This window comes from Eublepharis macularius, chromosome 11, assembly GCF_028583425.1.
Source record: "Eublepharis macularius isolate TG4126 chromosome 11, MPM_Emac_v1.0, whole genome shotgun sequence".
Lineage (NCBI taxonomy): Eukaryota > Metazoa > Chordata > Lepidosauria > Squamata > Eublepharidae > Eublepharis > Eublepharis macularius.
In genome coordinates, this window is record NC_072800.1 from 45,828,993 (window position 1) to 45,842,831 (window position 13,839).

General features: G+C 44.2%; 1 protein-coding gene across 1 annotated transcript in view; it reads right to left on the reverse strand.

Moving 5' to 3' along the window:
* Window positions 1-9,997, reverse strand: part of PLCL2 (phospholipase C like 2) — a 127,747-nt gene extending 117,750 nt beyond the window's left edge. The window contains exon 1 of the mRNA XM_054992002.1: window positions 9,307-9,997. Within this exon, the coding sequence (XP_054847977.1) occupies window positions 9,307-9,600 (294 nt within the window). The 5' untranslated portion in view covers window positions 9,601-9,997. The remainder of the gene's footprint in view (window positions 1-9,306) is intronic.
* Between the last annotated feature and the right edge of the window lie 3,842 nt (window positions 9,998-13,839).

A 13,839-nucleotide genomic window follows, 5' to 3' on the forward strand; every position in this document is an offset into this window, starting at 1 on the left:
AATCTGCATTCCCATCATGCTCCGGCTTTTTCATTCACAGTTGTTCTTCTGTGAACTACCTTTCCTTTTTCAGGTTCTCTCTGCAACAATGATTAATTTAAAGCTTTAAAAACAGTAAACCATTGTAAGAACACTTTCATTGGCATTAAGCCATTGCGCCATTGTAAGAACACTTTCTTGGCATTAAGCCTGACTGAACAAAACTTAGCAGGATTCTGAGTAGAATCACAGAGAATTTTAAGGAAATGGTAAAAAAAATGTTCTTAGCAATAGCATTGGCACATCTGGGAAACAGCACCTCTGTATGTGGAGAATGCTAATATGTAACTATGGGTCAACACAATGATTTTCAGGTAGATAAAGACTGACTTCTGGCCCCTTCTTTTTACCAACTAAGCTATTCTAGTGCCAGTAATCAGTTACATACAAACATCTACACAATCCAGAGTGAAGCTTCTCAAGGCCCAAGGAGTCAGCCTGCCCTTAAGGGGCCACATTCCCCCTAAAAGAGCAGGTTCATAGTTTGCGTGCTGCTGGATCCTGGCCTATGGTCAGAGGTCCAATTTTCCTCTGTGGTACGTAGTGCCTTTTATCAGCTTTGGCTGATACGCCAGCTACGGATGTTCTTCAAAAGGCATGATCTGGCAACAGTGATCCATGCTCTGATTACATCCAGGTTAATTTACTGTAATGCACTGTAATGTAATACATACGGCTGTCTTTGAAAATGGTCCAGAAACTTCAGCAGGTCCAAAAAGTGATAGCCAGGCTACTGTCAGGGTGGGATACATGGACCGTATCTCCTCTGCGTTGAAAGATGTGCATTGCCTGCTCATTTGTTTCCAGGTGCAACAAGTACTGGTTCTTACCTTTAAAGCACTAAACGGCATGCAGCCAGGACGCATGAAGTACCACCTCCTCACATGCTGCCCAGCCCACTAGTTAGGATCTGCCACACAAGCCCAGCTGTCCACCTCCAGAGGTGAAGCAGGTGGCAACCACACTTTTTCAGTAGTGGCACCTATGGAATGCCTTTCCCCTTGAGGCTCACCTGGTTAAGTTACTCTCTTTTAGGAGCCAGGCCCAAACATTTTTGTTTACCCAGGCACTGAGGGGCTCATCTTTTAACACAATTTCGAAGTATTTTTAGTCTGAAAATTGGTATTCCTCTTAAGTTGCTCAATGGTCTATGTTTCTGGGCTCTGGTGGTTGTTGTGGTTTTTTAATGTCAGATTTTAATCAACAATTCTTACTGTTTTAGATTTTTATTACGTTTTATTTTGTAAGCCACTCTGGGCAGGTTCCCTGGAGAGGTGACATAAATTTTTTCTAAATGCATACAGGTAAAATAATTGTAAACACACACAACATGGAAACAAGCTTCTGTTTCAAGAACTTAATTTAGTCTTGATTTTGGTATGTATGACGATGGTCAACAGATATGAGGTAACAATACCATGCATTCTGAAGGAATACAAATTTGAAGCCATTCACTTTGGATACGATTGTGTCCAGTTAATGCTGACTCAGCTATTAAAAGACAATCCCAGGATAACATACACAGGGTGGACATTAGCCTGAAGCCATGAAAAAGGAGCAGTGTGTGTGCTGTGGAGGGCTCATTTCCTCCTAAGAAACAAGTAGAAAAGCAGCGTCCTGTACCTTAAGTGAGTCCCCCGGCTGTTAAGCAGAAAGCAGGAAAGCCCAAGAATAAAACAGGTATGACATGTCTTATATGTGTGGAGAATAGTTCTCCTGTCATCCACAAGCTCGCCGCAAACTGTTCTTAGGTAACTGCTACTGCAAACCTGGCCTCAAAGGCTTGGCGAGAAACAGTAGACTTCTGAGAGATCAATGCCTCAGGGGGGATCAAAATGGTTGCTCCTGAGGAAGAATGCTTAGCAGTTTAATTCTAAGAACATTTTCCACAAGTAAGCCCCACTTGTAGGATTCTGAGTAGACATGCTTAGGATGGTACTGTAGGGCTCCTAATATTTTCATATTTTGAGCATGTTTTCTATAGCTAACAACAACAACAACATTTGATTCATATACTGCCCTTCAGGACAACTTAACACCCACTCAGAGCAGTTTACAAAGTATGTTATTATTGTCCCCACAACAATCACCCTGTGAGGTGGGTGGGGCTGAGAGAGCTCTGGTAAAGCTATGACTGACCCAAGGTCATCCAACTGGCTTCAAGTGGAGTGGGGAATCAAACCCAGTTCTGAAGATTAGAGTCCCAGCACTCTTAACCACTACACCAAACTGGCTCTTAAAAAACTTAAACTGTTTTTTTAAAGCTAATATTAAATGAGACATCATAGCAAAGAGGCAGTATAGTTTAGTGGATATGACTGGGATTGTATTATGGAGTTCTATGTTCCAATTCTGACCATATTCTGAACAAGTTATTATGTCATTAAAGGGGAATAAATAGCCTTATAAGCAGGTGTTTTTAGTGGCACATTCAGGATCACAAATTACAACTGTAGTAGTCATTCAGGCAAAAATGTTAGCTGTCAAGAAACACAAAACAACAGATAATTGCACAAACTATGATTAGCTATTCTAATATTACAAGCAGTGAAGAATACTAAACCACAATTTGAAAACAGGCTAACGGTCACAGCTTACTATGAATGCATAGTTTACTATTGTCATGATACAAGCTACAAAATATAAACTGTAGGCAAAAACATTATTCTGCTATTAATACTACAAAGTGCAGTCTTCAGAAATATTTTTCTACTCCATTTTGCTCATATGCAAATGAATTTACCCAACCGTAGCTGAAAGCTAAGTGTACTAATCAGCACGATTTTTTTGGTCAGGAGCACTATGAAAAGGCTTTATAACATGTTACTAAGCAATTTCAAATCAAGCTTTCAGACTCTTACAAAAGGCGTTAATGTCTGCCATTTCCCAGCATGGCAGCATATCTACCTATTCTATAGCCTGGCCTGTCACCCGGTAATGGTACAATATCATCAGAAACCTGTGAACAAGAGTAAATCCCAGCTCCGTCTGCTAAAAGCAGAAGAATATAGAATGTGCATCATTGCATTGTCAGAAGACACAGCCAGCGTGGAATCATTCACAGTACCAGGTGCAACAGCATCCCACAGTAGGGTGACAGGAAAAGGGGAAAGAAACAAAGGAAAAGAGTATAAAACATAAAGTTATGAAACAGTGGCAGGAAAAAGAAAAATTGCAAGAGTTATCATTTAAGAAACTCAATACAGCAAAAAGTGTGCTGTACTCCATCAGCATGATATGTTCCTTCAGAAACAAGTCCCAAATTAATTCAGTAAGGCTTATTTTCTACCGTGTGCCTAGAATAGCAATCCATGTTTCCCTATATCCCTAGCAAAGCTATGGATGCTTTCATCACAGTAGGCTAGCCACTTGAAGAAAAAACATTAATGAGGTGCATTGAGCAAAAAACAACAACCCCATTTCATAAAACAACAGAATCACCCATTCCTCCTTTGAGAAAAAGCCTATTGCAAATTATTTGCTTCTGTGACATTCAACCAAGCACCACCACAGAAATAAGCCTACTTGGCCTTTTTATTTGTGGAGTCGTACATAAAACACTTTGAAGGTTCTTGGAATCGAGCAGTGCTTCTTTCCAAAATCATGGGTCATTTAATATTTTTTTCTATTTTTAAGTTAGACCTAAATTTAGACATAACCAAAAATTGTCTCAAAAACTCCAGCACTGATTGATAAGGAGAGCTCTGTAGAACAGAATCTCTAAGAGGAGATTGAAAATCTCAGTTGATTTCCCCCTACCGCCCCTGAGGCTACTTTACTTTACATTCTTTTTGAGTGCATGTTCAATGCATTACATGGAATATATATACCATATAACAATGGTCTCGCTTAATGGGCTGATGAGTCAAGTTGAAGGGGGTAATCTTGCATGGGAGCGATCCTAAGCAAGTATACGTCAAAGAAAGCTTATTCCTAGGAAAGTGTTCTTAGGACTGCAGCCCATGTCAGCTTTATTTATCCTGAAACTAGAGGCCATGTCTAAAATAAAATGCTTCTTTGCTCTACTTCTATGCTTTCAAAAGTGTGCACTTAGAAGAACACTATTCTGCTTCCTGAGTTTAGGTAGGTGTTGTGTAAACAAAGGACTCCAATAACAACAGGAAGACCTACTAGAGAACCAAATCCAGCCATCCAACTCTGGGCATTCCTGTCCTTTGTTATTGAATATTTTTTTTACACAGACTGAACAACTCATCTTAAAATAAACTGAGACAATTTTGAGTCATCCATGTCCTCATGTGGTTGCAGGATAGCATTACAAACACAGTCAGCTTGATACACTGCAAGGAAGGACGCACACTTTCCTTCTACATTAAACAGCTGCTGAGACGGTTCCAGAAAACCTAAGCATATGGGACCAAGAGTAGAGGTCATGTCTTAGGTGATGCTGTCTGCCCTATCCCTGCCCCCCCATTCTTCTTCTCCCCAGCTGCTTACATAAGAATACCTTCACATCTGTGTCATGAAAGCACTCCAGTCACCAATTTTAACCTCATAGGAACTCACCACTCTTTTTTTTGCAAGATAAAAACAGAAAACAGAATACTTCCTTCTTTCTTGAGGATCACTGTATCTGTCCTAGCATTCTACACATACAAACATAAAAAGTAATTTTAGTATATGTTAACTTATAGCCATAAGGTAAAGTTATGGTTTGGCAGAATCAGCTGTAAAATATCTGAAATTATTCTATATTAGCAGCTGCCACTTCAACTATCTTTAGTAATGTTCTTTGGTGATTATCAGAATATCTTTCAGTTTCTTTAAGATGACTCACTTGCAGATGGTGAGTACAGTTTTTTGTTATGATTTCCACCCCTATGGCTGGGGTAAAGAAGAAAAGGGCCATAAAGTCAAGTGCATACAAGATTAATACATACTTTGTGCAACCTATTGTCACTAGCTGCTGATTTTTAAAAACTGTATTCAGTTACAGAAGTGCACAGGCACCTAGAGTGACACAAAGAGAAAATGCACTGGTTTCATTTATTGTAGAATAACCAAATGAACTGACATTGCCTTTTGTGGCATTTTCTCTGGAAGAAATTAGTAAGAGGTGCTTTCCAGATAAGCAGAAGGAAGAAGCATAAGTCAAAAATTCACTGCTGCTGCATAGAGATTAAGAGATAGCATTCACCTCATAAAATGTTACTTGCCTTGCCTGGAAGCATATTCAGCCAAATCTATTTGGAAGTAGAAAGGGTGGGGAGAACCTAAGAGGGACCTTAAGGTGTAATCCTGAACAGAGTTCTGACCTTCTAAGCCCACTGACTTCAATAAGCTTAGAAGGGTATAACTCTGCTTAAAATTCCACTGCAAGTGACAGAAAAAGACCATGCCAGTACCTGATCTATAAAAGAAAAATACCCTCTGATTAATGAACTGCGTAACTGTCCAGGGTATCTATCAAGTTATAAGAAGGTAGTAACATGAAAAGGAATAGAAGCAGAGGACTTGTATACAGCTGAGGAATTCAACCAGTAAAGGTATAGGAATCTCTATATTAAAAGACAATTAAAAAATGAAATGGAATAAAATGGATTACTGTAATTTCTACATACATAACGCTTCCTAGAGAAAAAGAACATCTAGACCTTATTCCAAAGGGCTGAAAGTGCAACATCCCACCCTTAAGCAACCACATTCTCTTCAAAGGCAAGCGACAAGGCTTGAAGCGATGTAGCCAAAACAGCTTCCTAATCATGGCCAAGTGGGGACAGAAACACAGAGCTCTGCCCCACTTTCCATTTCATCATCCATTGCTGGCATGGAAACTCTCAAAGAAGTCCAGAAGGCACCCATGAGATACAGACAGGGCACAAAGAGTTGCTACGTGGAAGTGGCATCCCACGTAGAAAAAAATTACACACAGACCAGCCTTCGGAAAACAGGAACAGCTCTTGATGTTGTCATTACAGAAGAAGTGTTTAGGCTGCAAATTCTCAGTCAAAACAGGTTCTAGAGGCAGCTTCCAATTCAAAATTTTAAAAGACAAAGAAAATCAGTGATTATACATAGAAACCCCTGTACGTCCAATGATAAGAGGCCCCTAAAATATAATTTTTTAAAGAAAACCAAATAAAGAGGGGAAATGGGAACTCAACAGATCAACAAACCAAGCCAACACATCAACAAAAGTGTAGCAAAAGGAAAACATATATACCTCAAGCCTCTACTAGACACCAGGCAAATCTAAGAGGAAAGAGTTCCAAAGGCAGACACAGCCAGAACAGAGAAGCCTCTATTTTTAGTAGTCCCCCCACCTAATTTCTAGGGGTGGGCACACAGATAAAAGCCTGTCCAGAAGTTACAGGTGCCAGACCATTTAGGGCTTTAAAGGTGATGACAAATACCTTGAACCAAGCAATTCTAAGTCCATTGGCTCCAGAAGGGGGTAACTCTGCTTAGAATAGCGCTATAAATACTATAAACCATGAGCATAGCACAGAATAGCACTTCCCAAGAAGTGGAGGCAGTTCTTAGATATTTTTTCCCTAGAAGCTACCGGTCCTAGTACTAATGCATGAATCAGGTCCCAAGACAGTCACGATGGTGAAACTGTCCCCACACTAAAACTAGGAACCAACTATCAAATCCTCTGGCCTCTTATCAAACCAGAATGGCTTGTAGGAGCAGGTCATAGCTTGGATGGTGGGAAAAGACTGTGAAAGGAAAGGAGGAGAAAGGAGACAAAGGTACATGGTATAATGGCAAACAAACCAAGCCCAGCTTCTAGACAGATAAGGCAGAAACTGCTCATTAAAAATACAATAAAATATACTGGAAAAAGAAGCAGAATGTCAATTTCATTGTCATTATGGTGAGCATAATGAAATTAGTGCAAATATGAACAGTACAAACATGCGTTCATGATTATAGCATTCCAACATAAATTTTCAGCATATAACTAAGGAACTCCAGATGCATTTGGCAGGCACACCAAGGTACCACAAAACAAAGACTAGTTTCAATAAGCACAGTCATTTCTTGTTAGGACTAAGGTAAACGAATATAATTGTATTAACACCACTCATTTGTGAAGTGTTTTCCAAGCCCTTGTATCAGCAGCTATGTTCTTTGAAAACAATTGTGCATGGCCTTAAAGTGATATATGCACACCATAGTGCCAATGTACTAAGTGGACATTCTAAACTTGCACATTTGCTTATGCTGCACGTGCAGAGGATATATCTGCAGAACCTTGTATGTATCTGCACAGAATTGATATCATGTTTTAATACTGGGCACCTAACGGCATTTACATATTTTCCACAGATAACGACGTCATTGAGTGGTTAAGCACACTCAATAAATTCCAAACCTCAGTCCAATTTAAGTACCTGCGGCTGCATTCCTATGCTACTGTCACTGACCGTAACATAACAAGTACCAACCCTGTGTAATAGAGTGTTGGACTAGGATCTGGGGAACCCAGATTCAAATCTACATTCTGCCATGGAAGCTCGCTGGGTGACCTTGGGCCAATCACACAGTCTCAGTCCAACATACCTCACAGGGTTGTTGTAAGGATAAAATGGAGGAGTCTGATGTACATTTTGGCCCTATTAGGTAGAAAGGCAGAGTATAAATGAAGTAAAATAAATAATGTGAAACAGATTGGGGGGAATTATATAATGTGAAATTGTTACTAAGCAGTGATGTCTTAAAGTTATGAGGAAATAAATCCACATGGAGTTAAAAAATAAATGAACTGTGTTAGAAGTCATGATGTGTCATTCCATGACCAGTGGAAGTCAAAGTCCACTTTTATATTGCTGCATTGTGGAACCCTCCCCTAGATTTAAAACAACCGAAGAGTTTGGAACAAAGCAGATTCACCCTAATCTTTTAGACTATAAACTGCTATATAAACACCAATTCTACAGTCTCATTTAACAGACTCCAGTAATACAACAGAACACCCTTCTCTGGGTTGCTGAAGAATACCATCAGTAGGGTTAGAAATTGTTTTTAGACTAGAGTGCAAAGATATTTGTCAGACCCTGTGAATATTAAATGATACGGACATGAGAGGCAACAGAACTTTCAGTGCAATCTAAAGCAGAGTTACTCTAATCTAAGCCCATTCTCCAATGTAAACCCATTGATTTCAATGGGTTTAGATTGGTGTAACTCTGTTCAGGATTACACTGTTTGTCTCCTTACCGCAGACTTGCCCCATCAGACATGCATCCTGCTGTGAGTGGCTAACAATCAACATCACCTCTCCCTAACAGGAAGGGTGGGTGCACAATTGTCAAGTACATTCCCCGGCTGCCTGTCCTTGTCCTCCCCTTGATTCTCTAAGCAAGGTCCTGCAGTTTATTGCAGAACTCTTGAGATCTGCTGCTGATAGACTCATCTTTCTAGAAACATTTCATTCATGAGAAGAAACTGAAAATAGCTACTCTAATCTTGGCAAGGGGATAATATTGGCTGTGTGACCGCTGTATGCATCTCTGCACCAGCAAGAATTCTACTATTTTATATACAGCTTGGTAAAGCTCCTCTCTACTTAAATTTGCCCATGTAGATTACATACCATCCAGTTTTTATGAAAGCTACAACTGCAAGAAATAGTTATATTTATTGTTACAAATCCAACTGTTCTCTACATTTTAATAGGGGTGATAAGTCTTGTATTATTGTTTACCTAAGAGGCATCTACCAGCACCATCAAACTTTCTCTTGCCTATTCCGGGTATACCAGGAACATCAATATCTAGATAATAATTAAGAAACGTAGAGGCTGCAGGTTAAGCTATCATAAACAATCTCCTGATGGATGAGCTGTCCCTTTTACAAGGGCATTCATATTTCTCCCTTACTTGCATCATTTATCCCTGGTTTTCGGCTCACTTGCTGTGCCTCTGTCAACCAGGTACAAAAATACTCTGAACAGGTGCACTCAGCAACCTCACAGAATCAGCAAAAAAATATGGAAGCCTGGGCTCTGCAGGGAATGAGGATTGCACATTTTACATTGGAGAACCACTAACCCTCTCCCTCCCCCCCCAACATACACACACATCACATCTCCTCACTTGCACAATCCCAACATAGCTTGTGCAATGGGAAGAGGGGGGTCTCCAAAACAAAGCTTACCCACAACGTCAATACCTCCTCCTGCACATGCACACATGCACATGCACACATGTTCGAGACCTCCCAAGATTTCAATCCGACCCTTTTGTTTTGCATAAGGCATTGGAGAAATACCAGGGAACGCCAGGCAGCACATCCTACCTTGATGATGCTGGTTTTCCTGGGGATCCCAGCCTTGCCTTCTGGCTGCAGGGTAGAATATCCTCTCTCCACGCCGGGGCTGTCAGGTGGGGCTGACCCTAGTTCCTCCCTAGTCCCTACCAGGGCACAGTCCCCGTTGGAGACTCTGTTGCCCACGCCGTCCAAATGGGCTCTGCCGCCGCCGCCGCCTTCGCCATCTCCCGCTTTGAATGCCCCCTTGCCGTGCGCGGGACTCGGGGAAGAGGCGATCCCCCCGCGGGCAGCGCTACCCGCCCGGCTGCCAAACTCGGCCATCAGGCTCGCCGGCGCGAGAGAAGCGAGAACGCTGCCCTCTTCTCCTTCCCCTCCTCAGCAGCAGCTCGGCGATGGTTGCGTTCCTTCTTCCGCTTCCCCCTCCCCTTCACGGTGTATGCTTAAGAGCTGCGGAGAGGCCACTGGCAAAATCCGCCCTCGAGGAGCGGCTGGTCCCGCCGGCCGGACTGCAAAGCGCCCGGGCGATCGCTGGAATCCCGGTTCGGCGCCCCGCGCTCGTGGCTCTTCAGCACCTGGGAGAGAAGGGAGGGGAGAATGAGCGGGGACCGTCTCGGGCGGAGGCGAGGGGGGAAGACAAACACCGCGCACCACATGCGCCCAGGGCGAAGGAGGCGTTGCAAAGGCGCGGCGAGAGGCAACGGCGAGGCCAGGCGCACCCGGCGAGGGGCAAGGGAAGTAGCCCGCCCCGAAGCACAACAACAAAGCCCGGGCAGCCAGCGGAGGAGGAGCCAGGAGAGCGCGTGCGCCCGCCCGCCCGCCTCACCGACGCCCCTCGAGGAACTGCCCGCGGGCCGCCGAGGCTCCACGCCAGGTACCCGCTCCGTTAGTCACTTGGACAGATGGACAAGGCAGTCTCTGCTGGGGGGGGTGACAGGTGGGGGGCGGGCTGCGAGCGGAAACCACGGTGCCACTTTCTTCCCACGGGGACTGAAGGAACGGCCCCCTTGGATGCGCGGCGCCGGCTCCTCTCCTGGCCCCCACCCCAAGTCGTGCCCCCAGCTCACTGCAGGAGCGGCTGCCCTATTGGCGCCCGCGTTTCGCCGGCTCTGCGTTCGAGGGAGCTGTGCGGAAGATGGTCACGCGCGGGACTGAGCGTGCCCTTGCCCCGCTGCCCATGTGCCCGCCTCGCCACGCGCTGCTCTCAGGCTGCTGCGCCTCCCCACCGCCGCCCCCTTCTCGGGCTCCGCAGGCTGCGCCCTCCCTCATGCTGGCGTCCCAGGGCAGCCCCTTCCCCAGTCTCCCCGCCAGCCGCCCTGAGTGCCCGGTCACTTTCCCCCGCCGCTCCCTCCCCTCCCCGCCGGTGCCGCAGGGTACGCACCTCCGCAACAAGGTGACAGAAGAAGCGTCGTGCCTCCCCCCCTTCCCCCGCGGCTGCTCCGGCCGCAGTCACAGGCGTTTCCCCGCCCTCCTTTCCCGCTTCCCCGCTACGGTCGCCGCCTCTGCCTGAAGCCGGATACGCGCAAAGAGAGAGGCAGCTTCATGTGGCTGCTGCGCTTCGCCTTGGGGTGGCGGCTGCTGCTGCTGCTGCTGCTGCTTCCCCTGCGGGCTTGATGGAGGTGGAAAGCTGAGGCCTTGGTGTCCTCCTGCCTCGGAAAGCCGGGGGAGGGGGAGAGTCCCAGCAAAGTCCCTCACCCACCTCCGGCCAAATGGGTCTGCTTTGCACCGCTGCCAGGCCTGCCCCGTTGTCAATCAGCCGGGCCAGCATCGTTCAGGTTGGGCAGCCACCCTCCGGCAGACCGAACACACTACACTGGGGGGGGGGGGGAGCAGCCCATTTGCCAGGCAAATGCTACCTGTGCTGCCCTCACACACAGCCCTTCTCTCCCCCCCCCCCGCGCCCCCAACATACAGTTAAATGGACTAGTTATTTTTTTGAGAGAGGTCAGAATGAAAATCCCCCCCCATATCTTCCCCTGCTATTGTTTCTTTGCAATAGCACTTGCTAAGTCCATTTTTTAAAAATGCACTTTTTGCCTGGGTTCTCTGAACATAAACTGCATCAGCAATCCCCACAAGGCACATTTGTAAATGGCTGTTGTGTTTTTAAATTTTCCACCTAATGGGAACATAAAACCTACATTGAATAGAGTGTACTTTTAAAACTGTGTGCAATAATGTTCACAAGTAATACGTTCCAGATTGAAAACCATTCTCGGCTTCAGTGTTCAAAATGCCCTTGGGACTCTCAATGGTTAACCCAAGGGACCATCTGGATTCAGTTAGAGTCACATTCCTGGACAATCAATCCTCTTCCTGTCCATTAATGGTTTCCAAAGTGTAAATTAAATTGAACTGGATGTGTGTACCATATGCTGAAGGGCATGTGGATGACACTTCCAAACAGCAAAGAAGGCGAGGGGAGGGGAAACCCTCAATGGTAGAAACAGGAATCCGATATTTTTACACATACTTCTCAATAAGCCAACCACAGCACAATAAGCAACATTTTTAAGCATACTTCTCAATACGCTTAGCCAACCACACCACAATAAGCAACATCTTTTAGACATGCAATCAGAGGACCCATTTGCATTTCAAGTACATTATAATGTTTTCGTGTTATTTGAAGTATGCAGAACAAAATTCAAAAGACACCATCACTAAATGTGCAGCAGATTTCCCCTTCCCTGTTGATTAATTGATTTGGAATAAATATTACCCCCTGGACAGTCACAATATCAGTATAAACAAACACCAAAAGTGTTGGGGGAGCAGAAAAATAATTCCATTCACAACCTTGATCATCTATATTCCTACATTTGTTATGGAATAAATAACCTATAGCAATTAATATGAGTAAATGAAGTGAGTAACATGGGCAGGATGAACCTGGAGAGAGATTAAGGAGCCAGTATGGTGTGGTGGTGTCAGACTAGGGCCGTTTCCAGACGGGGAGCCTAGGATTTGGAAAACTCCGGTTTGAATTTGTTAGGTGTCCTTGGGCCAGTCACACCCTCTCAGCTGAACCTACTTTACAGGGTTGTTGTAAGGATAAAATGGAGGAGGAATGTTGTAAGCCACTTTGTATCCCCGTTGAGGAGAAAAAATATGTATAAATAAGTAAGAGCACTTGATAAAGAGATGGGGGCTGATGAGTTACTGCATGGCAGGACTGACAGACCCATGGACTCCCAGAAAAGAAGGCAGGGATTTGTTTTGTTTGAAGAAGTATTCAAAATAAGAGAAGCAGTTAGCTTACCAACGAAGAAAAGAACCATAATGACATAGACAAAAAGTGTAGAAGGAAGAACAAGTTGACAAAAAGTTAATGAACTACAGGATGAAAACCGGAAGGGATGAAAAGGAAATGACAGTGAAAGGATATCTGGGTTGCAGTAGCAGAGACTTGTGGATATAGAAATCCACAAGATCAGTTTCAGGCGGGTAGCCGTGTTGGTCAGTAGTAGAAGAGCAAGATTCGGGTCCAGTAGCACCTTAAAGACCAGCTACATTTCCAGGGTATGAGCTTTTGAGAGTCAGAGCTCCCTGCTTGCTATTTTAATGGAGTACAATACATTCAAACCAGATTAGATATCTGGAGAACAGAATGCATATGTTGTGCACTCCATTGAGAAGACAGAGAGCAGGAGAAAAGGAGAAGGGTACCGGATGGGGGGAGCAAATGGAAGATATTAAAAGACCAAAGGAATGTATGTGCAGTTATGTTAATACTGAGGAAGGTGATGGCAAACCACCCTGTAAAAAGTCTGCCAAGAAAACGTTGTAATGCGACGCCCCCCCCCCCCATGGGTCAGTAATGACTCGGTGCTTGTGCAGGGGCTACCTTTACCTTACCTTTACTTGAAGAGGATGACAAGATAGTCAGCAGTGAGTGAATATTAGGTAAAAAAAGAAGGTATGAGAATATCCATAAGGAGGAGAAAGATGAATGGCTGAAAACAGAATTTTTGAAGAAAGTAGTAGCCAGTTTTAGAGAAGAGATCTGAGCAGTCGTTAGTCTTTGTGCAATAACTTTTGAGTGCAAGCAGGAAGCTGCCTTAATGAATCAAACCCTGGGTCCATCAAGGTCAGCATTGTCTGCTCAGGCTGGCAGTGGCGCTGTGGGGCTCAGGCAGAGGTCTTTCACTCACCATCCACTACCTGGGGTTTTTTTTAACTGGAGATGCCTGCCATTGAGCCTGGGACTATCTGTATGTCAAGCAGTTTCTCTACCATTGAGCCACAGCTCTTTCAGGCAACCTAGTGGAGAAAAGGTAGGGAAGTAAAGGTAATAAGGTAAGAAAGATAACGATGGGTAGTAAGAAATATAGTGAATGACAGTACTACAGTTAGCAGTGAACAAATATGGTAAGGATGGGAAAATGTACGCTGTAATAAGATAAAAATGCATGAATCAGAGGGAATACTATTCTAAATACTGAAAAAACCCAACATTAGAGCCGAGCCATAAATGTTGTTTTTAATAGAGAAATCAGTGGCCACGTGTATATGTAAAACGGAAATGCAGGGTTGAGTAGATTACAGGGGTGAGATAGTTAA